This window comes from Pelobates fuscus, chromosome 5 (genome assembly GCF_036172605.1).
Source record: "Pelobates fuscus isolate aPelFus1 chromosome 5, aPelFus1.pri, whole genome shotgun sequence".
Lineage (NCBI taxonomy): Eukaryota > Metazoa > Chordata > Amphibia > Anura > Pelobatidae > Pelobates > Pelobates fuscus.
The window spans coordinates 222,768,922-222,795,950 of NC_086321.1; the positions used below are offsets into that span (position 1 = coordinate 222,768,922).

General features: G+C 41.9%; 1 protein-coding gene across 1 annotated transcript in view; it reads right to left on the reverse strand.

Moving 5' to 3' along the window:
- Positions 1-397: 397 nt before the first annotated feature.
- Positions 398-27,029, reverse strand: part of MAMDC2 (MAM domain containing 2) — a 106,568-nt gene continuing 79,936 nt past the window's right edge. The window contains exons 10-14 of the mRNA XM_063457198.1: positions 22,302-22,395; positions 20,339-20,491; positions 16,342-16,604; positions 7,746-7,830; positions 398-824 (exon numbers count right to left, since the gene is read on the reverse strand). Of these exons, the coding sequence (XP_063313268.1) occupies positions 757-824; positions 7,746-7,830; positions 16,342-16,604; positions 20,339-20,491; positions 22,302-22,395 (663 nt within the window). The 3' untranslated portion in view covers positions 398-756. The remainder of the gene's footprint in view (positions 825-7,745; positions 7,831-16,341; positions 16,605-20,338; positions 20,492-22,301; positions 22,396-27,029) is intronic.

Here is a 27,029-nt window from a genome sequence, read left to right on the forward strand (position 1 = left end):
ATGAAAACAGGTACATTACTAGGTGTTGTCAAAATAACTATGATTTTTTTTTTGTTTATTTGCCGTGGAGGTCATGTTTTAGCAGTGTGTAAAAATAATTTGTATCTGGAAGGATGAGTAACATTAAATATTGGTTTGATTGAAATATTTTTACTCTTTACTCACTTTGCATTTTGTTAATTGACAAGGCATTCTTACTTCACCTGCCTAACACAATAATGTATGATGGGAAAGGGGGGTAGGCAGGGGGGAGTGCAATCTTCACACTCTGGGAGTGAAAGGATGGATTCTGATTTATTGCAAAACAAAAAGTAACCTTATTCCTAATGTGCTGAATGAGATTGTTCCAGATGAAGTAATAAAGAGATTTCTTATATTGCAAGCAAAATTAAATTTGGGTAACTTATTTCAGAAATTTTATTGTGAATTCCACAGGTTCTCATTTGTGCATAAAAAAAGAGAAATAATCTGCTCTCACAAAATAAAATAACCACCCCTTACATATACATGTCTATACAGTGAAATTAGTGGCAAAATGATAAAAGCTGCGCACATATCAATGATCGTCTATGCAAAACTACAATTTTTACACAAATCTAGCCCTGAGTAAGTTTCTGTATCGGCGAACACATGTTCTGAGTTTGTGATTCTGTAAAAAAAATCCTGTAGCAATTCTCTGTTAAATAATATTTTCTGTGCAGTTTCTGAAGCGACTAGTGTCTGTTCTGTTGAACTGGTTTCAGGAAAGCCAAAGCTCTAGAATTCAATTTCATTGATGTCATCTGAATAACCTGATGATTGTAGTATGAAGAAGTCACCTGTATCTGCAGATATAATAATTTATGTATTAGTCATGGTAACTGATTATCAGAGTTACAGATATGCTACCAGATTTAAATTGCTTCAAAAATCATAACCATTTTAAATATTTTAGTAGTAGCAAGAGTTTTAATGTACAACTGCATGTGCTGTGAGCAGGGGCAATTTTAGAACTTAAAATCCGCAGGGTTTACATAGGTTCCACTTCAAACATATAGACAAGCATATATACAGGGTTACTCACTAAAGTAAGATTGTCAGGAATTTAAATTGAATTTCAAATTTAGGGCCAAAATCTCTGAACTGGAAGCACAACTGAAATGCTTGCTTTTGTCAGAGGGTGAGTAGACATGTACAGTAAGGGAATAAAGTAGTTGATCCCCTGCTGATTTTGAACGTTTGTCCACTGACAAAGAAATTATCAGTCTATAATTTTAATGGTAGGTGTATTTTAACAGAGAGACAGAATAACAAAAAAAAAGTGCATTTCAAAAAAGTTATAAATTGATTTGCACGTCAATGAGTGAAATAAGTATGTGATCCCCTATCAATCAACAAGATTTTTGGCTCCCAGGGGTCTTTTATACAAGTAACGAGCTGAGATTAGGAGCACTCGCTCCTAATCTCAATTTGTTACCTGTATAAAAGACACCTGTCCACAGAAGCAATCAATCCATCAGATTCCAAACTCTCCACCATGGCCAAGACCAAAGAGCTATCCATGTCAGGGACAAGATTGTAGACCTACACAAGGCTGGAATAGGCTACAAGACCATCACCAAGCAGCTTGGTGAGAAGGTGACAACAGCTGTTGCGATTATTCGCAAATGGAAGAAACACAAAATAACTGTCAGTCTCCCTCGGTCTGGTGCTCCATGGAAGATCTCACCTTGTGGAGTTTCATTGATCATGAAAATGGTATCAGCCTAGAACTACACTGGAGGATCCTGTTAATGATCTCAAGGCAGCTGGGACCATCGTCACTAAGAAAACAATTGGTAACACACTACGTTTTGAAGGACTGAAATCCTGCAGCGGTGAACCTGCTCAATAAAGGACATGAACAGGCCCATCTGAAGTTTACCAATGAACATCAGAATGATTCAGAAGAGAACTGGGTGAAAGTGTTGTGGTCAGATGAGACCAAAATCGAGCTCTCTGGGTTCAACTCAACTCGCCATGTTTGGAGGAGGAGCAATGATGCCTATGCCCCCAAAAACACCATCCCCACCGTCAAACACGGAGGTGGAAACATTATGCTTTGGGGGTGTTTTTCTGAGAAAGGGACAGGACAACTGCACCGCATGAAAGGGACAATGGACGGGCCATGTACCGTCAAATCTTAGGTGAGAACCTCCTTCCCTCAGCCAGGGCATTGAAAATGGGTCGTTGATGAGTATTCCAGCATGACAATGACCCAAAACATACACCCAAGGCAACAAAGGAGTGGCTCAAGAAGAAGCACATTAAGGTCCTGGAGTGGCCAGGCCAGTCTCCAGACCTTAATCCCATATAAAATCTATGGAGGGAGCTAAAGGTTTGAGTTGCCAAATGTCAGCCTCGAAACCATAAAGACTTGGAGAGGATCTGCAAAGAGGAGTGGGAAAAAATCCCTCCTGAGATGTGTGCAAACCTGGTGGCCAATTACACGAAACGTCTGACCTTTGTGATTGCCAACAAGGGTTTTGCCACCAAGTACTAAGTCGAAGGGGTCAAATACTTATTTCACTCATTGACATGCAAACCAATGTATAACTTATTTGACATGCGTTTTTCTGGATTTTTTTGTTGTTGTTATTCTGTCTCTCACTGTTAAAATACACCTACCATTACAATTATAGACTGATCATTTCTTTGTCAGTGGGCAGATGTTCACAATCAGCAGGGGATCAAATACCTTTTTTTCCCCTCAATGTAGAAGGAATTCAGCCTTCCATCCATTACTGGTGTTTAGAGATGGGGTAAATGAAGAGGCGTGCAGTAGGCATCACAGTCTTCTCTTCCTCTCAGCATAAGTAGAAAACCAGAGCTGCTTGTCAGCATATGCAGTCCTTCTCAATGAGGGTGCTAAAGAGACATTTGGGGTGCATCACAAACCACCAGAACCCCCATAACCGCCACTGGTTGTGAGTGATACATTTAGATCTTTCCTGCATATATCTTCAACTATATAAAGTGTACTGTGTAAAAATTCTCATTACACTGGACCTGTTATGTATTGAACAGTGATCATCAAGGTAAACTGTGGTGTTCTTTTAGGATTACCATAAAAGGTGTTAAGGGGTAATGCGTTAGCAAAGATGTTTCGATTGGATTTTTGCACTAATAACTTTCAGCTGTATCAAACAAAGCAAATACTTGTCAATCTATGGACAAACAAATTGATATGTTTAGGGGTTGCCAATTGAATAGATTTTTTGCATGCACAGGTATTTGATTGCTTTAGACTTGTGCACTAATCCCTTTCAGCAGCGTCCATTTCTATTGTTAAGTTCAATGAAGTGGTCTGGGTGCAAGGTCCATCTAGGGTTAACCCTACAGTTGTAAACATAGCAGTTTCAGAGAAACTGCTATGTTTACATTAGGGTTAATCCAGCCTCTAGTGGCTGAAAATCACAGTGAGAAGAGGCTGCCGTCCATAGGAAAGCATTGAGAAATCCCTTCCTATGGACTGATTGAATGCGCATGCGGCTCTTGCCGTGCATGCGCATTCAGCGCTGACGTCGGAAGAGGGAGAAGAGTTCCCCAGCGCCAAGGGAGGCCGGCGCTGAGAAAGGTAATTGAAACCACTGAATTTCGTCCTAACAGAATGAGAACAGTTTGTTCATTCATGTTAGGACACAATTCGGGACTTTGTTCGGATCGGAATTTAATTTGAATGAATGAAACTCCGATCCTATTCGTGCCATGGTTGCATTCTGCAGCCACTTGGTAGATAACTCCCTAATTTCCAAGGTATCAGGTAGCTATCTACCAAAAGGCTGAAATACCTAAAGTGGTCTTTCAGCCAAATTTACTAATACGAAGTAAAGATTACTTGGTATTAGTAAATTCTGCCCCTACAAGCTATACTGCGAGTAGGGGAATGTCTAGTTAACAGTGAGCAGCCTCTGCCCATGAGCAGCCGGTGGGGGCCCTAAATTACCACTATTGCCCTCCCCCTGCCCCCACCCATGAGCAGCGGGTGGGGGCCCTAAATGAAAATTGTCCTCCCCCTTGCCCCACCCATGGGCGACGGGTGGGGGCTAAATGTACAAATACACCCCACCTTCCCAGTGACTAGGGGACCCCAAGCCCCTAGTCACTCCACACCCAAATAAAATTAAATCAATGCCTATCTACCCCCCTCACCTTAAAAATAATGAGGGGGGGAGACAATAAAACTAAATACCTGGGAAAAAAAAAATCAGACTTACCATTAGAAGTCTTTTTTTCTAAAACCTTCTTTCTTCAGCCCCAAAAAAGGCCTTATAAAAAAAAACATAATACCCGTCGAACTTAGCAATAAAAAAAAAAAACAAGAGCGCCCAAAAAATTTGCCCCCCGCAAAAAACAGACACTAAAAATGTTCTTCTCATGCTAGATTCGGAGGCTGTTAATGCAAGTTCTTCCTGTTAAATGGGCTCCTCTTGGGGATGTGCAGGGGCAAAATATTTGGTTTGGTTCGGCATTCCGAAATTCGGGACTTCACGACTTCAGAACTTCGGTTCAGTTCGGGACTTCAACACTTCGGCACTTTGGATATGTTCTCTTGCAGCCGCTTAGTAGATAACTCCCTAATTCCCACGGTATTAGGAGCTATCTACCAAAAGGCTGAAAAAAAAATTGGTCTTGCAGTCAAATTTACTAATACTAGGTAAAGATAACTTAATATTAGTAAATTCTGCCCCTACTCGCTATACCGCAAGTAGGGGTATGTCTAGTAAACAGTGAGCAGCAGCCTGTGGCTGCTCACTGTTAAAAAACAAACACAAAAATCCAAGTGTCCCCCACCCCCGAACACCGACCTGTGGCCTGAGCGGCAGGTGGTGGCCCTAAATACCAATAAGGGGGGGGACCTATTGTCCTCCCCTCCAGTCCCCACCTCTGAGGGGCGGGTGGAGGACCTAAATTAGTATAAGGGGGGGACCTATAGTCTTCCCCCTGGCCCCCACCCCTGAGTGGCGGGTGGGGGCCCTTAATTAGAATAAGGGGGGGACTTATTGTACTCCCCCTGGCCCCCACCCCTGAATGGCAGATAGGGGCCCTAAATTAGAATAAGGGGGGGACCCATTGTCTTCCCCCCTGACACCCACCCCTGAGCGGCGGGTGCGGACCCTAAATATCAATAAGGGGGGGGGGACCTATTGTCCTCCCCCCGTCCCCCACCCCTGAGCGGCAGGTGGGGCCCCTAAATAAAGATGTTACCCCTCCCCCAGTTGATCCCAAACCCCTAGTAAAAACATCAGACGGGGAAAAAAAAGCCTGACGATGAAAAAGTAATCCATCTTCACCCATGGAGGGCTCTGCGCAGACTGAGCTCTGCAGAGCAGGGGAAGGCTTATGAAGCCTTGCCCTGCCCTGCAATGAGGCTCAGAGCACTCTGATTGTTTGGTTTTACACAGAGTGGGAAATTTTCACACGCTGTGTAATTTGATTCATAACAACACTCAGGGTTGATTGAAAGCAACCAATCAGAGATTTATGAGTCAAATTACACAGCGTGGGAAAATTCCAAAGAACTTTCCCACACTGTGTAAAATGTCAGTCGCTTCATTTACCAGTCAGATCACTCTGATTGGTTGGCTTAAAGCAAGCAACTTATTCTACTTTAGGGCCTCCCCCCACCGCTCAGGGGTGAGGACAATAGGTCCTCACCCCTTATTCTGATTTAGGGCCCCCACCCGCCGCTCAGGGGTGGGGGCCGGGGGGAGGACAATAGGTCACCCACCCCACCCCCCCGTTTTTCTTATTCAGGGCCCCCACCCGCCGCTCAGGGGGCAATAGGTCCCCCCTTCAGTTTAAAAGCCCCCACAGGTGGGGGCTCGGAAGGGGGGACACTTGGGGTTTTTTTTTGTTTGTTTTTTTTACAGTGAGCAGCCTGTGGTTTTACTAGACATGCCCCTACTCGCGGTATAGTGAGTAGGGGAAGAATTTACTAATCCTAAGTAATTTTTACTTAGTATTAGTAAAGTTGGCTGAAAGACCAATCTAGGTCTTTCAACCTTTTGGTAGATAGCTCCCTAATACCGTGGGAATTAGGGAGTTATCTACTTACTCATTCCCATCCATTGACTGGCTAAGTAACTTACATTTTATATCAACGTGTTACTTGATTGTTGTAAGTGTTCCAAATGCTTACAGCTGAATCCATGTGTGTATACTTTTATTTAAACTGGTATACAGTGTAACATTCTTCATTCTTCCACTGGGTATATTAGTACTTCGGCAATTCTGTGCTTCGGCTATTCGGCAAACCCGAAATTTGGCACTTCGGCTATTCGGACATTAAGCGCCTCGGGACTTCGGCTTGCCATTCCGAAATTCGGCATTTCAGCTATTCGTACATTTGGTGCTTTAGGACTTCGGCAGTTCGGTTCGGCACTTCCGAAATTCGGCACTATGGCACTTTGGAAATTTGGCAATTCAGCTATTCGGACATTCTGAAGTATCCCGAAATTCGGGATTGCACATGTCTAATTCCTCTAATATATTATCTCTCAAGCTATCCAAACCTGGGCAGAGTACTGGCCCAGATGGCGTAACGATAAAGTACTATAAAACCTATCTAGGCATCCTCACCACACACCTACTCCACATGCTTAAGGCTATCCATGAAGGTAGCTCAATAAACCCGTGTATTTTCATTGAACATTTTTTTACATTGTGGTTCTCCCTAAAGAGATTTGCAAAAATTCTGGAACCCCACCTACAACCACACATGCCTAAAGTTGTGCACCCATACCAGGGGGGATTTGTTCAAGGCAGGGAGGCACAAGATAACATGACCAGAGTGCTTAACCTGATTTAAACCTTCATTTTGACAGATGTGGAAAAGGCGTTTGACGGTTGATTGTTTTTTTCTGTTTGCAATTCTTCAAAACATAAGGCTGGGTACCACCATGATGGCTTAGATTGCTACTCTATATTCACAACCTGCAGCACAAGTATACGTCAATAGTATTTTGTCTAACCCCTTCACAATCAAAAACAGAACAAGGCATGTATGTGCCGTATCTCCCTTCTTGTTTGCTCTGAGTCTAGAGGCTCTCCTGAATGCAGTGAGAAGTAACTCACACAATTCTCCAGTGAGGAACAACCCACACAATTCTCCAAAACATAAGGCTGGGTACCACCATGATAGCTTGGATTGCTACTCTATATTCACAACCTACAGCACAATTATACGTCAATAGCATGTTGTCTAACCACTTCAATATTAAAAACAGAACCAGGCCGGGATGTGTCCTATCTCCCTTCTTGTTTGCTCTGAGTCTAGAGTCTTTCCTGAATGCAGAAGGGAGCAACCCACAAATCATGGAGATCAGAGGGGGTTTGAGAGGTGGTCTGAGTGATGGCATACACAAATGACTGAGTCTTTATGCATGAATTATGCACTTTCAGGTCCTTTTCAAACTTGAAGATCAACGTCTCCAAGTCTGAGATTCTCAAGCTCACCTGCAACAACACTATAGTCTCTCCTCTGTGGAATGATTATCCTGTTCATTAAAGTACCAAAGTGGTTAAGTATTTAAATATTTTCTCCCAGACGTTTGCTATAAGCTTTCTCCCACTCCTGGAGCGAGTCAAGCAAGACTTGCATAATTGGTCACTCCTACACATAATGAATATTTTCAATTCAGTAATTCTGGCCCAATATAATGCTGCTGCCAATTCTACACGGTTTAGTGAATAAAGTCAATAGTATGCAGAAATGTAGCAGTTACCTTTACAATGTCCATTTTGAAACACAATATCATCAATTGCAACATCACTTCTTATTGAAATTCCACGAACAGCTTCAAAAATAATCTAGAAGAACAAAAGACAAACAACAACAAAATATGTTTTTATGAGCTGCGTATATTAGCCATAATTTTAACATAACATTTGGAAAAAATTACAAAGGGCTTTAAAAATACAATGGAGTGGTGTTTGTATAAATAATATATACATTTGAAAAGTATTGGTTGTTGGGGGAGTTTTCACTTTTACCCTAGGAACCATTTTGTTCATAAATTGCTTTGGAAAAACTGTAATGCATACAATGTTCGTAATAATCATTAGTGCCTAGTCTGAATGTGTTGGAGGACTTGCAGTTGTTGAAGACATTTGGTTGTCTGTGGTGCTAGGGGGTGGTGTTTTGTCTTTCTTAACTTCCTCTCCCCATCTCTCTTACTATGCTGCCATTTTGCCTTTGAGATTTATATATATATATATATATATATTGAGACTTCCACATGCTGCGTGGTAATACCACACAAAATTGTGACGTTTCGTTATGGGCCCTGAATGGTCTGGGACACCGTGGAAGAGTCCCCACCTGCAGCTGATGCAGAAAGAATCAAGTGGGAGAAAAAGGACAGAAAAATAAGAGCTGATATGATAGTGAAAACTTTAAGACGGCTATGGATTTATAGGAAGACTTAGAAGAATTGTGTGGGAGTAGCAGTCTAAATTAAAGACTTTATCAAGAAAACTGTAACGGAGCTCCGTGTACTCCGACCGAGTACCCTCCGTTGATGGATGCTCCTAGCGCTCTCAGAGGACTCCAAGCACTGCAGACGACACCACAACCACCGCAGGCTCCACAACCGCCGTAGCTTAACTGGAGCCGCGCCGTCTTCCTTCCACCCTGGATCGGCTTCTGTCCTCCAGGACCGTGTGGGGAAGACCTCTCCTCCAGGAGAGCGTAACAGGAACAAGCTCTTAAAAGAGCTAAGTGATTAAGAGCTCAGGGGAATATGCAGCGCATAGCAATCCCCAGTGTGATATAGCAGTTCCCTCCAATAACGAGACACGGCTACGTATTGAGGGTCAGAAGAGGTCTGAGGACTGGAACACCCAGCCTGCTTTTTATTAGGATCAGGTACATACCGGACACTCCCAGGGGGAGGATGAAATTGACCAATCACATGCATGGTAACACCCCCACGTCTCCTCCCCTCAGATAAGCACATAACCCAATTAAAACATACATTATTTTACCCAAGTTCTGGATGTACCCCAAAACCAGGGGGTACAGCTTTAAATCTGGTATCCCCAAATAGCCCTTGTTCAGGGGAACAGTCTGTCCAAAAATCAGCCCATTCGGATGGATGGTTCGGGAGATACAGGGCTCCAAAGTTTTGACCGACCGCACAGACCAACTAGCCGAAAATAGTTCCATGAGTTTTGGCCTTGCGGTCGGTCTCCGTTCGCACAGTAAAATAGACGAAATTCTTGCCATCCATTCGCATCTTTGTGGTCGCTAGAATCCCCATACTAAGTTAAGTATAACTACCGAACGGCCGGTCGTTCGGTAGTTTCCGTGCGAAGTTCTGGATGTCTGGAGGTCTTAGCGGTATTCGCCTGTTTGTGCTTCCGTTTTCAGTTCCATGCGTTCACAGGCAAACACCGCTGTTCGCACGCAAGATGGCCGCGAACACGTGGAAAAGTCCCGAAATGGCGGCCACCTATTCAGAGCACAAAGAATTCGCATGAAATCATACGAACGGCTGTATTCTCCAGTAATGGCATTCTCATGTAATATATTCGCCTAAATCCCCTGGCTGTTAGGTTATATTAGCAGTCCAAACCTACAGCATAGATAAAGGGAAAAAGACAGTCTAATACAAGTCCATATGCCTGAATACAGGGTTTGCAGTGCACTATAGTCCAGGACCATAGTCGCAGGGGAGGAGGCAGGCAAGCAGGCCTCTCCAGGACAAAGTGGCGAAGGGCACTTCGTCACAAAAACTTTTCAATATAAAGCTAACAAAGAGTGGAGACCTAGAGAAATTGCTGAATCAAATGTTAAAGAGTTAATTGATCATTTATATTCTATTGAAAAAAAAATTGATGAAGGAAACAAAGTTTGATTTTATCAAGTCTTCCAGAAAGCTACAATTCATTAGCTTTCTGAATGTCTACATAAAATTAGTTTCAGCACTACTCCTGCAACATGTTGGTGGACGCCAGCCGCTGAGGATCCACGGCAAATTATAGCCCCACGTCCGCCCACGTTGATGAAGTCGTCGGTTATTGACTTTGGCTAAGTTTTGACTTCCCTGTATTCTGGTATCCCTGACTTTTGGCTTCCCCTCATCGTTGTGTTCCATTCTGTGTCCCCAACCTCAGCAAGTATTCTGACTATTCTTTGGTATGTTAAAGGAACACTATAGTCACCTAAATTACTTTAGCTAAATAAAGCAGTTTTAGTGTATAGATCATTCCCCTGCAATTTCACTGCTCAATTCACTGTCATTTAGGAGTTAAATCACTTTGTTTCTGTTTATGCAGCCCTAGCCACACATCCACTGGCTATGATTGACTGAGCCTTCATGAAAAAAAAAACTGGTTTCACTTTCAAACAAATGTAATTTACCTTAAATTTACCTAAATAGGGCTCTCTTTACAGGAAGTGTTTATGGAAGGCTGTGCAAGTCACATGCAGGGAGGTGTGACTAGGGTTCATAAACAAACAGATTTAACTCCTAAATGGCAGAGGATTGAGCAGTGAGGCTGCAGGGGCATGTTCTATACACCAAAACTGCTTCATTAAGCTAAAGTTGTTCAGGTGACTATAGTGTCCCTTTAAGTCCGGCCATTCTAAGGCCCGGTAAGACGTTACCTTTTAGTCCTAGGTGTAATACAGTTCTACGTGCTGGGTCAACTAGTAATCCTAACAATAAAATAATGAGAAGCATATCATAGTCAAATTTATCAACTTATGACAGAAGCCATATTTATTGCTCACAAAAGAGCAAAAATAAAGAATGATATACAAGAAAAACTCTCTACATGGCAGAGAGAGCCTAATAAAAACGTTTAGTGTTCAAAAAAAGGCAGGCACAGTTATTAAAATAGTGTTGGATTATTGATTCAGACACAACGTAACGTGTAAATGTTCTAATGTCTTTTAAAAAAAAATACAAAATTAATGTACTTTCACTTTTTGTGGACAGTTATGTGGACAAGATAAGATGTATGTAAATTATGGAGATCAGCTGAGGAGTTAGTGCACAGGGAGTGAGAACATTGATTCACCTATGGTTGGACTGTAAGTTGCTTGAGCCATAATGTCGGGAGATACATTACATGCCAAGAAACCTCCCTTTCTGCCAGCCCCTATGCTGCTGCATCACACCACAACCCTCAAGGCCATGTATATGAAATCCATCACAATCAGAATATTAAATGTAGATAAAAAGTTTACCCCCTCAGATTTTAATGCAGTAAGCCCACCGCTATGAATTTAGTTTACTCAAATTAAAGAGTTATGTATGAGAGCACAAGAGCTATAATCTGGGGTCAAATATAAGATGGATGTGTACTCAGCAATTTGAAGGTTCCCAGACGTTGGGCTGAGTCCAACAAGAAAACCATCTTAAAACGACAGTCTGGTAGGTTCCCAGACAGGCATTCCCCACTTCCCCTTTTCTCCTCATCTTATGTTTTGTAAGATTATAAACCTCATATGTATTGCTAAATATGAAATGGGAGTGAACAATTAAACTATGGCCAAGAGGCATAAACTCACTTCTGTTATATGTTGACATATTCTAATGTAAGTACAATGGAGACCTGTGAGTCTCAGAAGTGATCATATGAGAAAGAAGGGTCCTGCGCAACCAACTTTGTATATGCCAAAGCAGAACAGTTCTCTCAGTCACTTGTATTTACTAATGTAATTGTACTTTAAGAAAAACTTGTGAATAAAGAATATGTTTACAAAAACAAAAATACCATTCAAGGCAAAACATTGCCATTTTGCCACTGTAAATACTGAGTGAAACTCAGTCATGTGATGTTGCAGCACCCATAGTAAAGCATAGATTCAATTTACTATTCTCAACACCAATGACAAAACAGACAAGTTCCATAACATTTATATTATTTATCTGACTCCAACATGGTTATTTATTATACCCTGAATTAAACAAATGAAAACCTGAATGGCACAATGATATAATTCAGATATAGTAAGTAAACTCCATTATTTATCTTCCATAATAATTTTTTATAATGCATTATTAAGCCACTTAACAAAAACATCTAATTAAACATGTTAAACACAAAGATCTCATCTTCATAGCTCACTACAAAAAAAGTGTATCCCTGTCTTCTTGATTGAAATTACATATTATTGATGCATATTATGAATATTAATTAAGCCTGAGTGAGATGTGTCACTAGTGCTGTCATATGCTATTAGACAGAAATAAACAGCAGATTTATCACACTCGTCATCAGATTTGCTTTTTTTTTCCAAATCTGATCTGAAGCATGGAAGCAAAATGCATGCTTAGCAGCAATCAATACATCTCTTCAGCTTCATTGCACAGTTATGGCCACTCTCCCCTCCTGTGTAATCAGCTAACTGCACAAATACAAGCTGTGGTGGGATAAATGATTGGCAAAGCGCTCACAATATCACAATAAGATTTAATTACTAGGAAAACAGCAAATTAACAGTAATGGCATTCTTAAATTAAAAATACGCCATTATATCTATGCATTGAGAAAATACAGTTGGAAACATTTGGTCTTATTTACAATGCTGCAAGTGTACCTCTGAACTGAAAATAAAGGGAAAGTCTCTATTTGTGTAATTACAAAAGGTAATCTGCGGCTTATTTGTAGATTAACCCCAAACATGCAATTACAAATGGCTCTACTGTTTTTCAAGTACCAGTGTACATACTGTTATCTTATTTGGAATTACTTGCAAATTGTCCAAAATTGGTCCATTTACGACAAGTAAATTGAATGAAAACAACAAAATTCACCACTTTCTGGTGTGGGTTGAAAAAATGATTTTCAATAAAAACATGTGGATGACATGCGACAGATCCCTTCTCTTCCCTCACCTGAGGACCAGGAGCCAATGGTTTAAAAAATGATGTGGGATGGAGATAATATAATTAATCTGCGCATATTATGACCTCCCCCTACTAAAGGGGTAGCAACTCAAAGATTTACTAAGTTGTAAAAAGAAATCTAAAAGATGATGAACTGGATAAGAGAATTTTCAAGGAATGGTTTTTAATAGGTGAATTCCATCTAAATTATGCATTCTGCTATGCAACAATATTTGGCTACCTCTTTAAGGGATGTGGAACATATAGATGTTACAGTGTCAATTCTAGATTAAATCCTATATTGATTCTAAAAGAAAACCTTTTACTAGCTTCTTCTGTTATGTTTGCAAAGTGTGGGATTTAGATATATATTTGCATGAATACAGGGGTCAAGTCCTGGGGAAAAAAGTGTGGGAACTCACCCAGGATTCCGCCTCCTTCCCCCCCCGCCTTAAAAAAAATTGCACTCCTATGCATATAGTGCAGTGCAGGGTGTGTATAATGAATGTAGTGTGTTTGTAGTGAATGCAGAGTATGGATAATGAATGTAGTGTGTTTGTAGTGAGTGCAGTGTGTATAATGAATGTAGTGTGTTTGTAGTGAGTGCAGTGTGTATAATAAATTTAGTGTGTTTGTAGTGAGTGCAGAGTGTGTATAATGAATGTAGTGTGTTTGTTGTGAGTGCAGTGTGTGTATAATTAATGTAGTGTGTTTGTAGTAAGTGTAGAGTGTGTATAATGAATGTAGTGTATTTGTAGTAAGTGTAGAGTGTGTATAATGAAGTGTTTGTAGTGAGTGCAGTGTGTATAATAAATGTAGTGTGTTTGTAGTGAGTGCAGAATGTGTATAATGAATGTAGTGTGTGTGTAGTGAGTGCAGTGTGTATAATGAATGTAGTGTGTAGTGAGTGCAAAGTGTGTATAGTGAATGTAGTGTGTTTGTAGTGAGTGCAGTGTGTATAATGAATGTAGTGTGTTTGTAGTGAGTGCAGAGTGTGTATAATGAATGTAGTGTGTTTGTAGTGAGTGCAGAGTGTGTATAATGAATGTAGTGTGTTTGTAGTGAGTGCAGATTGTGTATAATGAATGTAGTGTGTTTGTAGTGAGTGCAGATTGTGTATAATGAATGCAGTGTATGTAGTGTGTTTGTAGTGAATGCAGTGTATGTAGTGTGTTTGTAGTGAATGCAGAGTGTGTATAGTGAATGTAGTGTGTAGTGAGTGCAGAGTGTGTATAATGAATGCAGAGTCTATATAATGAATGCAGAGTGTGTATAGTGAATGTAGTGTGTTTGTAGTGAGTGCAGAGTGTGTATAATGAATGCAGTGTATGTAGTGTGTGTGTAGTGAATGCAGAGTGTGTATAATGAATGCAGAGTGTGTATAGTGAATGTAGTGTGTGTAGTGAGTGCAGTGTGTACAGTGAATTTAGTGTGTTTGTAATGAGTGCAGAGTGTGTATAATGAATGTAGTGTGTTTGTAGTAAGTGCAGATTGTGTATAATGAATGCAGTGTGTGTGCTGGATTATGTGTGTGTGTGTGTGGGGGTGCTGGATGATTGTGTGTGTGTGTGTGTGCTGGATGATGTGTGTGTGTGCTGGATTATGTGTGTGTGTGCGCTGGATGATGTGTGTGTGTGTGTGTGTGCTGGATGATGTGTGTGTGTGTGCTGGATTATGTGTGTGTGTGTTGGATGATGTGTGTGTGTGTGTTGGATGATGTGTGTGTGTGTACTGGATTATGTGTGTGTGTACTGGATTATGTGTGTGTGTACTGGATTATGTGTGTGTGTGTGTGTGCTGGATTATGTGTGTGTGTGTGTGATGGATTATGTCTGTGTGTGTACTGGATTATGTGTGTGTGTGTGTGTACTGGATTATGTGTGTGTGTGTGCTGGATTATGTGTGTGTGTGTGTGTACTGGATTATGTGTGTGTGTGTGTGTGTACTGGATTATGTGTGTGTGTGTGTGTGTACTGGATTATGTGTGTGTGTGTGTGTGTACTAGATTATGTGTGTGTGTGTGTGTGTGTACTGGATTATGTATGTGTGTGTGCTGGATTATGTGTGTGTGCTGGATTATGTGTGTGCTGGATTATGTGTGTGCTGGATTATGTGTGTGTGTGTACTGGATTATGTGTGTGTGCTGGATTATGTGTGTGTGTGTGTGCTGGATTATGTGTGTGTGTGCTGGATTATGTGTGTGTGTGCTGGATTATGTGTGTGTGTGTGTGCTGGATTATGTGTGTGTGTGTGTGCTGGATTATGTGTGTGTGTGCTGGATGATGGGGGGGATGCATTTGCTTTTTAACTTTTATGTGTTTTTTTTTTTTTTTACTTTACTCCCCCCTCCCTGCTTCTTACCTTGTCAGGGAGGGGGGAGATCGCCTGGTGGTCCGGTGGAGGGTAGCAGCCGCTGCACACAGGGGCCATCACACGCGGCGTTCTTCTCCAGCTCTCTCAGCTTCAACTCTCGCGAGACTCGCCTGTGCGGAGCGTTGCCATGGTAACCCGTGGCAACGCTCTTACAGCTGCGGGTCTCGCGAGATTTGAAGCTGAGAGAGCTGGAGAAGAACGCCGCGTGTGATGGGTTCCTGTGTGCAGTTAGCAGGGCAGGTCCTGCAGGACTGGGAACGGCGTTCCTGCTTTGGAAAAAGTGCAGGAACGCCGTTCCCACGCGTTCCTGCAGGACTCGAGCCCTGCATGAATAGCATACACATACAATGCAGCAATCGTATATGATTTATAAAAATATTTTTAAACATCTTCAAATAACACTTTTCCTTTTTCTATAGCTGGTAAATGATGTTCAAGGAATGCAAAATATAACATGCCACAACATTAATGAAACATTTAAAAACATTGAAATATTACTATTTACAGTCTGCTCTATTAATAATATCCATTCAAGTAGACTTCTGCAGAAATGGTATGAACCAATCAAATGCCTTGTTAAGGAAACCTGTTGTGACCAAAACTCATTGTGCTTGCAGTTTTGCTAGCAAATATATTGATTTGGAGAAAGCAGACCTATTGAAAAATCTCCATAACGTCAATCAGTTCTTCATGACAGACTCTTTGCCGAACTATTGATTGAAAGGGAGAGCAGAAGCGATTTCCCACAAGCAGTCATTCTGCTCTCCATGCATAGCAATCACAGTGCATGTGTCCCCAGGAAGGGAAAATCAAGGAAGAGAGCAGGAGGAGTGAAGGCAGACTGTAGGTGGGTGTTACAGACCACTTCTTTAAGGACACTCTGGTGCAGGTCTGGAGGGTCAGTTAAGTCATGATTGATTCCCTTTAATCTGTGCCCTAACAAATCCATCAATCTAGGGATCATCAAATGAGTCTTATTCACTGAACAAGCCTTCATAAATATCGGTAAATCCCAGACGGATCGATTCGTTTTTGCACAGATTAAAGGGAATTTAATTTGCTTGTATCAGTATCCAGCTAGTATCCAGTCATTGTATGTGTATCTTACCTGATGTTGCATATCACTCTCATATTCCACCTGGGCTCTCAACCAGCTGATACTCTGTTCACCTCTCCTTGACCAAAGCAGAGTTTCCTTATGTCTGACGCTTTCCTTTCTTAGGTAAACATTCAGCAGACCAGTACCAGCTCCATACATATGGTAAAAGAAAGTCAAGCACTGCTTCCCAGGGATGGCTCGAAGTCCCCTCGAGATCAGTCTTGCTTTCTGTCCATAGACCATATGAGTGGCTTCAATATACATGTAGTAACCTTAAAAGAAAATTACTAATTATAATTATAATAAATTAAACATATCCACATTTGCTATTATCTTCTATATGCATTGCTACATAGTTACATAGCTGAAAAGAGATATGACTCTGTCAAGTTCAGCCTCTCTCATATCTGTTTTTGCTGGCGATCCAAAAGAAGGATAAATAGTCTGAAGTGCTTCCAATTTTGCAACAAACGAGAAAATAAATAATTATTGACCTCAAAATGTCAGTCAGAAGTCTGTGTGTTTGTGTAGTCATGTAGAATGAATGCAGTTTGTATAGTAATGGATGTAGTGTGTGCATAGGCGTGCACACGGGGTGTGCCGGGTGTGCCTGGGCACACCCTAATCCCCGCGGCACGCGCTATGTGCCTCCCTCCGTGGGCAGGTAAAGATCTCCCTCACCGACCCACATGCAGGGAGGGAGGCAGGAGAGGACCCGGGGAGCTCTTGCCAGCAGCTCTGCCGGGTTCCTCTCGTGAGGTCAGAGCGTTTCCGCGGTTACCGCAGCAACGCTCAGATCTCGCGAGAGTGAACTCTAGCCCCCTGTGGGGCTAGAGTTCACTCTCCACTGGACCACCAGGGATGGCAGCAGAACGGTCCCCCATCCCTACATAAGGTAAGAAGGGAGGGGGGATATTAACTAAACGGCCCCCACACCCCACACATTACACACAAACAGCACACACACACAGCACACACTAACAGCACCCTCACACTAACAACACCCTTACACATACACACACAGCACACACTAATAGCACCCTCACACTAACAACACCCTTACACACACAGCACCCTCACACATACGCACACACTAACAGCACCCGCACACACACACACACACACACACACTAACAGCACCCTTACTAACAGCACCCTTACACACAGCACCCTCACACACACACACACCACCCTTACACACAAAGCACCCTCACACACACACACTAACAGAACCCTTAAAAACACACAGCACCCTTACACATACACACACACACAGCACCCTCACACACACATCGACCTCACACACACAGCGCCCTCACACACAGCGCCCTTACACACACACAGCGCCTGCACACACACAGCACCTACACACACACACAGCACCTACACACACACACAGCACCTACACACACACCAGTATGTGTGTGTATGTATGTGTGTGTGTATTTATATATATATATATATATATATATATATATATATATATATATATATATATGCGGCGTTTGTGTTTGTGCTTTAGGATGCACACCCTTATACCTTATACAATAGACTGCGCACGCCTATGAGTGTGTGTATAGTAAGTGCGGTCTGTGTTTGTGCAGGCATGTAGTTTGTATTTAATTAATTTAGAGTGTTTGTGTAGTGAATGTAGTGTGTATACTTAATGAATGTAGAGTGTTTGTGTAGTGGATGTAGTGCGTCTATAGTAAATGTAGAGTGTGTGTTTGTATAGGCATGTAGCGCGTGTAAAATATGGGCTGTATTCTATGGGGGGCAGGGGGTGGAGAGCATTTTTATATATATTTTTTCAACATTTCTTTTAAACATTTTATTTCCCCCTCCCTGGTTCTTACCCGGCCAGGGAGGGAGGAGATCCTTTTCCCTGGTTGGTAGGGTGGCATAGTGCTTGGAGCCAGCTGCTGTTCACTGCAGAGTGGGCCCAGCATATTCGTTCTTCACTGCCCAGCAGCTCTTCTGTCTCTAACATTCGCGAGACTGGCCTGTGTGCCGCATGGAGCCTTGCCATGGTAACCCGTAGCAATGCCCTGACAGCAGCGGGGCTAGCAAGAATTAGAGACAGAGTAGCTGCTGGGCAGTGAAGACCAAGTGTGCTGGGCCCCCTCTGCAGTGAACAGGGAGCTGGGGACCCGCAGGTACACCTATATATATATATAGCAAAAAAAAAAACTGCAGAGAAAAAACTGCAAAGAGACAGCCTATAGAACAGATAAGTGATGGATGGGGGGAAGCGTACAGAATAGGTAAGTGAGGGATGGGGGCAGACTACATATCAGGTAAGCGAGGGATGGGGGGGAAACAGCCTAAAGACCAGGTAAGTGAGGGACGGGGGGAAAACAGCCTAAAACCCAGGTAAGTGAGGGATGGGGGGGAAACAGCCTAAAGACCAGGTAAGCGAGGGATGGGGGTGGGGAGGAGAGACAGCCTACAGGAAGGGACAGAAATGAGCAGGAAGGGACATCTAGGAGCAGGAAGGGACATCAAGGAGCAGAAAGAAACAGAAAGAAACAGGAAGGGGCAGCAAGAAGCAGGAAGGGTAAGCAAGGAGCAGAAAGGGTCTGCAAGGAGCAGAAAGGTAAAGTAGGAAAAGGAGCAGAAAGGGTCAGAAAGGAGAAGGAACATAAATGAGCAGGAGGGACATCAAGGAGCAGAAAGGGTTAACAATGAGCTTGAAGGGGCAGAAGAAGCACAAAGGTAAAGTATGAAATGGAGCAGAAAGGTACAGAAATGGTCAGCAAGGAGCAGGAAGGGTCTGCAAGGAGCAGAAATTGTCTGTAAGGAGCAGAAAGGGGCAGCAAGGAGCACAAAGGTAAAGTATGAGAAGGAGCAGAAAGGAGAAGGAGCAGAAATGAGCAGGAAGGGTCTGCAAGGAGCAGGAAGGGGCAGCAATGAGCTGGAAGGGGCAGAAGGAGCACAAGCGTAAAGTAGGAGAAGGAGCAGAAAAGAACAGAAATTAGCAGCAAGGAGCCGGAAGGGTCAGCAAGGAGCAGGAATGGTCAGCAAGAAGTAGGAATGGTCAGAAAAGTGCAGGCATGGTTTGAAAGGAGCAGGAATTGTCTGAAAGGAGCAGGAAGGGTCTGCAAGAAGCAGGAATGGTCTGCAAGGGGCAGCAAGGGGCATTCACTTATTCACTGAGCAATCAGGCTCTTTCAGGGAACATGTGAATTGCAAAGGCACGGCACCACCCTGGTTAACAGATCTTGATATATGCCCTGGCACAGACGTGTGCATGGATATATCTTCATTAACTTTGGGATTATTGCAAACTATAATCTCCTAACAGGCAGTTTATATTTTTTATGATAGTTATAGCAAGGTAATATTTACCATATTAGTGGTTGACCAGTCTTACAACTATCCATACACTTATCCTACACCTGTCTGGTACATATTATTGTTAACGGGTAATTGGGGATCTACCGACTTAGTTGTTATGGATAGCTAGGGATTTAGATACCACACGAGTTGGTGACTACTAGAGCAGACCACCTGTGTACCAACATATACCTGTTTGTTTATACACATTTGTACATGAGCACCACTGTATATAAGGTTTTTTCACTGTCTATTCTTTTTATTCTAACTAATTTTCAATAAAATGCATTTATTTTCTTTATTTGAATGCTCTGAGTCTGGAAGGCAGCTGGCACCCTACTAAGACTGTATTATATCCCAGTCCCCTTTGGTACACTACTCTCCGTCCACTTACATAGTTTCTACTTTGGGGTTACCCCATGTAATCAGTGTTGCTGGTTGGCTAGAGTGGTTAGCTGACGTATTGATCCTTTTTCTAAGCTAGTGATTTAAATTTTTACACCTATAACCTGTTATTAACTTCATATCCTATGGTATGGAATTGAAAAATCTAAATTTCTACATAAAATACCTGTTAGATATAGTATGTTGTAATGTACCCCAGACATATATAAGTGTAGACCTGTAATCAAAACTTAAAATGTTTTCTACAGTTGCACAGTAAACTCACCTACCCCAGAAGTGTGATCACCAGTTGGACCTGTGTAAGATGTTGGGGTTCTCCCTCTTATCCTGTGCCACATCCCTCTTCTTTGCCATTCCTGTTGAAATCCACAATCATTCTTTTCAAATGTACATTTGCCAGGTGATGGAGGTAACCTATCTGCAAATGCAACACATTATGCTTATTATTTACATTCACACTGATCAGTCACAACATTATCAGCCACAACATTAAAACCAGTGACAGGTGAAGTTAATAACATTGATTATATCATTACACTGGCACCTGTCAATGGGTGGAATATATTAAGCAGCAAGTGAACAGTCATTTCTTGAATTTCATGTGTTTGAAGCAGGAAAACTGGGCAGGCAAAAAGATATTCAGTAATGTCCTCAAATCCAATTGAGTATAGGGTGATATGAAAGGATAAGAATGCAATAAAACAAAATCTAGTGCAGTATTTCCATTAATGGGGATATGAGAGGAAAATAAAGAAATACACTTACAATTTTCTGGAGCTTAAAATCAGCTCCAGATTTATTCGCTTGGATGGTATGATCCCCATCTAGTGATATGCTGGTATAGGTCCAGGTCCTCTGTTAATGTTGATGACACTTTGAGAAAGCCTAGTCCTGGGCGAAACGCGTTAGTGTTTTAATGGTGTTTTACATAATATTATTGATTTTATTATTTTGTTTACTAATAAAACTAGGTTTTACTTTATTTGGACTTTCCTGATTTTATCTCAGAACATTTTACCTGGAGGATCCCATACTTCAATTTCCTAGGTGGGGAAGATACCACCTAATCTTTATAGTATTGAGCAAAACCTCACTTTGCTCTCCTTTTGTGAGCATACCCCCTTTTATCCTTTTGATTTCCTATTTATCTATATAGAGAGCACTATTTTGTGTTTTTATCTTTCTCTCCTGATGTACCTTTGCTGCTGAAATACAACACACTGAAAGAAAACATCCCCAGAAACTGGTAATTGATGCCTACTGCTAATAGGCCTGAGGATATCTCCTAACAGAGGACCAGGACCTATACCAGCATATCCATAGACAGGGATCATTCTGTCCAAGTGAATACATCTGGAGCTGATTATAAGCTGTAAGAAGTGTATTTCTTTATTTTCATCTAATATCACCAGCAATGAAAATACTGCACTAGATTTCATTTTCTTGTCTTCCTATCATTTCATATAACCCTATACTCAATTGGATTTGAGGACATTACCGAAGGTCCTTGTTCTGTACATCATCTTTTCACATTTATCTACAGTCAGAAGAAAGAGACTCTGGTTAGGGAAGTCAGAGCTGCCATTGCACAACCGCTAGAAATCCAATCCAATTCAATCCAAAAGAAAAAAGATCTGAGTGACTTTTACAAGGGACAAATAGTGATGACTTGATGACTGGGTCATGGCATCTCCAAAATGACAAGTGTTGTGGGGTGTCTTGGGCACCCAAAGCTCATTGATGCGTGTGGGAAGTTAGGCTAGCCCATCTCGTCCAATCACACAAAACAGCTCAAATTGCTGAAGGACTAAACATGGCTCATAATAGAAAAGGTGTCAGAACACACCGTACATTGCAGTTTGCTGCATATGAGTCTGAGTGCCTATGATGACCCCTTTCCACAGTCGAAAGCACCTTCAATGGGGACATGAGCATCACAACTGGACCATGGAGCAATGGAAGAAGGTTGTCTGGTCTGATGAATCACACTTTATTTTATATATATATATATATATATATATATATATATATATATATATATATAAGAATAGCCAGAGAAAGTAAATAAACAGAAGAGAGTCAATAAGCTAGTTATTGACTCTCCTCTGTTTATTTACTTTTTCTGGCTATTCTCCGCCAACCTGTACCGTTCACTTTCAGGCACATCATCTGCTATTTATTTTATATCACATTAAATTAAGCTGCATTTGTACATTTGTATGCCTTACCAGCTGTTTGGCAGCTTCCAAAGCTTACTGATACATCATCAAGTGCTGCAAGTCCACAATCCCAAAAACTTTTACACCAACTCACAAACGCAACCTGAAACACAAATAAAAACTAAATTATGTGCAGGTAATACATATATGAGAAGCAAAACATTTGTATTCAGAATGTTATTATATATTACACTTCTACATGAAAACTCTCATTATCCACAACATTAAACCGCATGCATAATATCATGTAGGTTCCTTGCCAAAACAGCTCTGATGTATTGAGGCATGGACTCCACAAGACCTCTGAACATGTCTGTGGTATCTGGCACCAATACATTAGCAGCATATCCTTTCAGTCATGCAAGTTGTGAGGTGTGGCCTCCATGGATTGGATCTGTTGTTCCATTACATCCCAGAGATGCTCAATCAGTTTGAGATCTGGGGACTTTGGAGCCCAAAGCTACACCTTAAACTCTTTCTCATGTTCCTAACACCATTTCTTAACATTTTTTGCAGTGTGGCAGGGTGCATTATCCTGTTGAAAGAGGCCACTGCCATCAGGGAACACCATTTCCATGATAGTGTGTACATGGTCTGCAACAATCTCTAGATAGGTGCTACATGTCAAAGTAACATCCAGATGGATGACAGGACCCAAGGTTTTAAAGCAGCATATTGCATACCGCCTCCGCCAACCAGCCTTATTCCAATAGTACATCCTGCTGACTCAGGTAAACAACACACACACGGTCATCCATTAGACAAGCCAATCTTCTTTCACTGTTAATTGTTCCAGTCCTGGTATCATGTCCCCATTAAAGGTGCTTTGGTGGTGGATATTGGTCATTATGGGCACTCTGAACGGTCTGCAGTTAAGCATCCCTATACGTAGCAAACTGTGGTTCACTGACCCTGATGCTGGTTCTTCTGTGCATCACTTTTGGTACATACTAAACACTGCATACCGGTAGAGTAGACTATTTTGGAGATGCTCTGACTTATTTGTCTAGCCATCACTATTTGGTCATGGTGAAAGTCACTCAGTTCTTTTCGCTTGCCTATTTTTCCTGCTTTCAACACACGAATGTCAAGAACTGACTGTCTACTTGCTGCCTAATATTCTTCAGAAAAGCCAGACAATGTCTGTGATACTATGGGCACAATCATAGCCTTAAAGTGGTGATTCAGGTGACAGCAGAGGTCACCAAAACACAGGCTGTAGTGGTTATGATTGTCACAGAAGGATCAGCGCTGGAAATGGTCACAGAAAATAATGTATTTAAAATGCAACACACCTACAAGCGGAAAGGGGTTCCCTCTTGATACCCCACAAAATGCAATAGAAAGGAAACATAGAATGTGACGGCAGATAAGAACCATTCGGCCCATCTAGTCTGCCCAATTTTTAAAATACTTTCATTAGTCCTTGGCCTTATCTTATATCTAGGATAGCTTTATGCACATCCCACGCATGCTTAAACTCCTTTACTGTGTTAACCTCTACCACTTCAGCTGGAAGGCGGTCCAACTGTACTGCACATCAAGGGCAAAAAGCTTCATAACCACTACAGAAAGGAAGAAAAGAAAAGAAGGTTGCGCCTAATAAAATGGAATGTACCAAAGATAAAAAGAACAAATGTGAGTACCTTTCCTATACTGTGAATTATTTTAAAGTTTTATTTCTACAGTGAGCAATATATTTGCCAGTTTTTATCTTCTTGGTTTGAAACCTCTATCATTGCAAAAAATCGGAAGAATCTACCTACCTCATACATCCTAGAAGTGGGGATCATTCCACTTCACGCTATACACACCAGAGCTGGATATAGCTCTGGTAAATGTGAGTAAAACTGACTCTATATAGATTTTAGAATGTATCCTATACTATACTCTACCATTGGAGTTCTCTCTTTTATGTTTTACATGTACTTTTGGAATCACAAGCACTCTACCTCCAAGAACCTGTGATTTTATCCAGCCTGGCTGTTCCCTTCAAGACTTTTTATTACTTTTTATATACCATTGTATTTGGACTACACTTGTTTTATTGTACATATTACTTCTGTTATTTTTATCTTTGGTACATTCCATTTTATTAGGCACAACCTTCTTTTCTTTTCTTCCTTTCTGTAATGGTTATGAAGCTTTTTGCCCTTGATGTCCAGTACAGTCAAATAAAAATGATGAGCTAAGATAGAGCATACCATAAAAAGAGAGTTAAAAACCCCGATGACCCTTGGTGCAGGCTCGGGTCCGCCTTCGCTCCTCCCCCGCTTACGTCAGTCGACGGGGGAGACTTAATGCGCATGTGCGGCAATGGCCGTACTCACATTCGTATTTCACCATAGGAAAGCATTATACAATGCTTTCCTATGGGGTATTAGGTGACACTGTACGTACCAATGCATAGCCAGAGGAAACTGAGCATCAGTTAGTCTACCAAAAGTCACCTAATGGCCTGGAAGTCCTTCTTGTGGCCGTCTAGTAGACAGCCACTAGAGGTGGAGTTAATCGACCAAGCTAATTATTGCAGTTTCTTAAAAACTGCAATAATTAGCTTTGCACGGTTAAGTGACCTGGGGCAGTGCACCCAGACCACTTCAATGAGCTGAAGTGGTCTGGGAGCCTATAGTGTCCCTTTAAAGACAGATGCAATCATAACTCTATATGGTTTATTCCTGCTGGAGTTTGTGCTTCCTTCCTGTATCTCCTGAAACATGGCTGCTATAGACTGATAGCTTGCAGTGTCTTTATTTATATATCCTGAAGTATCTGAACCTGATCTGGAGTGAGAGACTTTTTGGAAGTAATTGTGCCTGCTGTTGCAATAACAGCTACTACTGTCCTGCAAGCTGAGCATTGGAAGCAAGAAAACCAGCATCATGGATGCTGCTAATAGCATTACACTACCTGAGGCAATGAGGGTGAGTGGGGATTGCAGCAGTAACTGGGATAACTTCAGAGCTGAGTTTGAGGATTACTCCCTAGCTACAGGGCTGAATGAGAAGCCTGCAGCAGTGCAAGCAGCCACACTGAGGAGGATGATGGGCAGTGAGTGCTGCCATGCTTGCAACAGATATCCCAAGTCTCCCGGTAGTTCCAGGAGACTCCCGCATGTTGAATGCGGCTCCCTGACACCCGCAAGTCATACACAAAATCCCAGAAATCACACACACAATCTGATGTGTGTCTGTGATTTCAATTATATTGTGTATGATTTGCACCCACTAGTACCCCATATAACCTACTAATCAGGGGCCGGGTGCAGCCCTTTAAGAGCCGACCGAGCCTCTGTGATATCAGATGGCAGGGAGGAAGTGACAGGCACTTCCTCCCAGCTTCACAGAGAGCTGCCCATCTGGGAGGACTGGAGGAAGCAGCAGCAGGGAGGTACAGAAGAGGCTGGATTGAGCTGCTGCTGCATGCTCGCTCCCATCGGACTCAGCCAGCACCATAACTTCAAGCAAGCCATCCTCCTGGACACAAAGTGTATATGTGTTCACAATATAAAACAATATAGATATATGTGTCAGGCTTTTTGTAAAAGGTACTTTGAACAACGGTTCAAACGTGAAAAGAACAAGACTTATCATCTCTATATAGATACAAGTTAGCAAATAGGTTGTCGTGTCTGAGTCTCCCTTTGTGACAAATATTGTTTCTGTGTTTAGCTGTGAGCGGTGGTCAAAAGATCTTATTTGCGTTTGCATATCACAACCATGTAACTGTGGGTGACATTGTCCCATATACCCGATTAGTATAAAACAAGCTAGGTAATAGGGGCCCAAGGTGAGGAACTAAATCAGATAGGTATTTATATATATCAGCAGTGATAGAGTATGTTAGTGCTGATGGGTATGTTGTTATCATTGCGAAGAGAATTACAAACGGTCTCTCTCTGAGAGTCTTTACTATCCACCCACAACTTCAAGTGTCCTCCTCCCCTTAAACCTAATTAGGAATATGATAGAAGAAAAGAGAAAGAAGAAAGAAGGAGAGGAAGATGAGACATACTATTTCTATTTTGTAGTATAATGTGTGCTACCAAGGGATAGACGTGTCTCCGACTTGCAAAAGGTCACAGATTATGTGAAATGATTGAAGGAGCATCATGAGTTTACAAAGTGAGTCTATCGATCTCTATGTTATTCTGTATTTTTTTCTTGATTGTAGCTAGTGAGGGAATCCACCAGGTGGACCATACTTCCCTAATTGCCAATTGGATGGCTAATACTAGTCTTGCTGTAAGCTGTTAAATGGTTCAATCAGTTTGGATAAAAGTAGAGCTCATGGATCTAAAAGGAAAGAATATTCAAAAAGACAATGGCTTTTCCACTTGGGAGGTATGCAACTGGATCAGGGGCTGGGTGAGCCTTGAGGGGCATGCCAATGACTGAATGCGCATCACTGACTATACCCAAAATGCATCCATAAAAGAGCAGGATCGACCACAGAATAGGTGTCAACCTGCTGACCAGCCCTTCTTAGGACAGGCAATGCAAACAGGAGAGTTCTCTAGAGTTCCTGGAAGCTGTGTCTCCTAAATCTCGACAGTTGGATTACCTGTGACCTGCAGATAAGGGACTGTTCTCAGCGCTGTACTTAAAACATACAACCTTGCTATTGGCTGTCTGTACTTCATGAGTACAACTGGAAATAGACTGGACAGCTCAGTGCTCTCTGACATTAAAGTGGAGCCACATATCTCCATATATATTTATGCACAAATAGGTATGG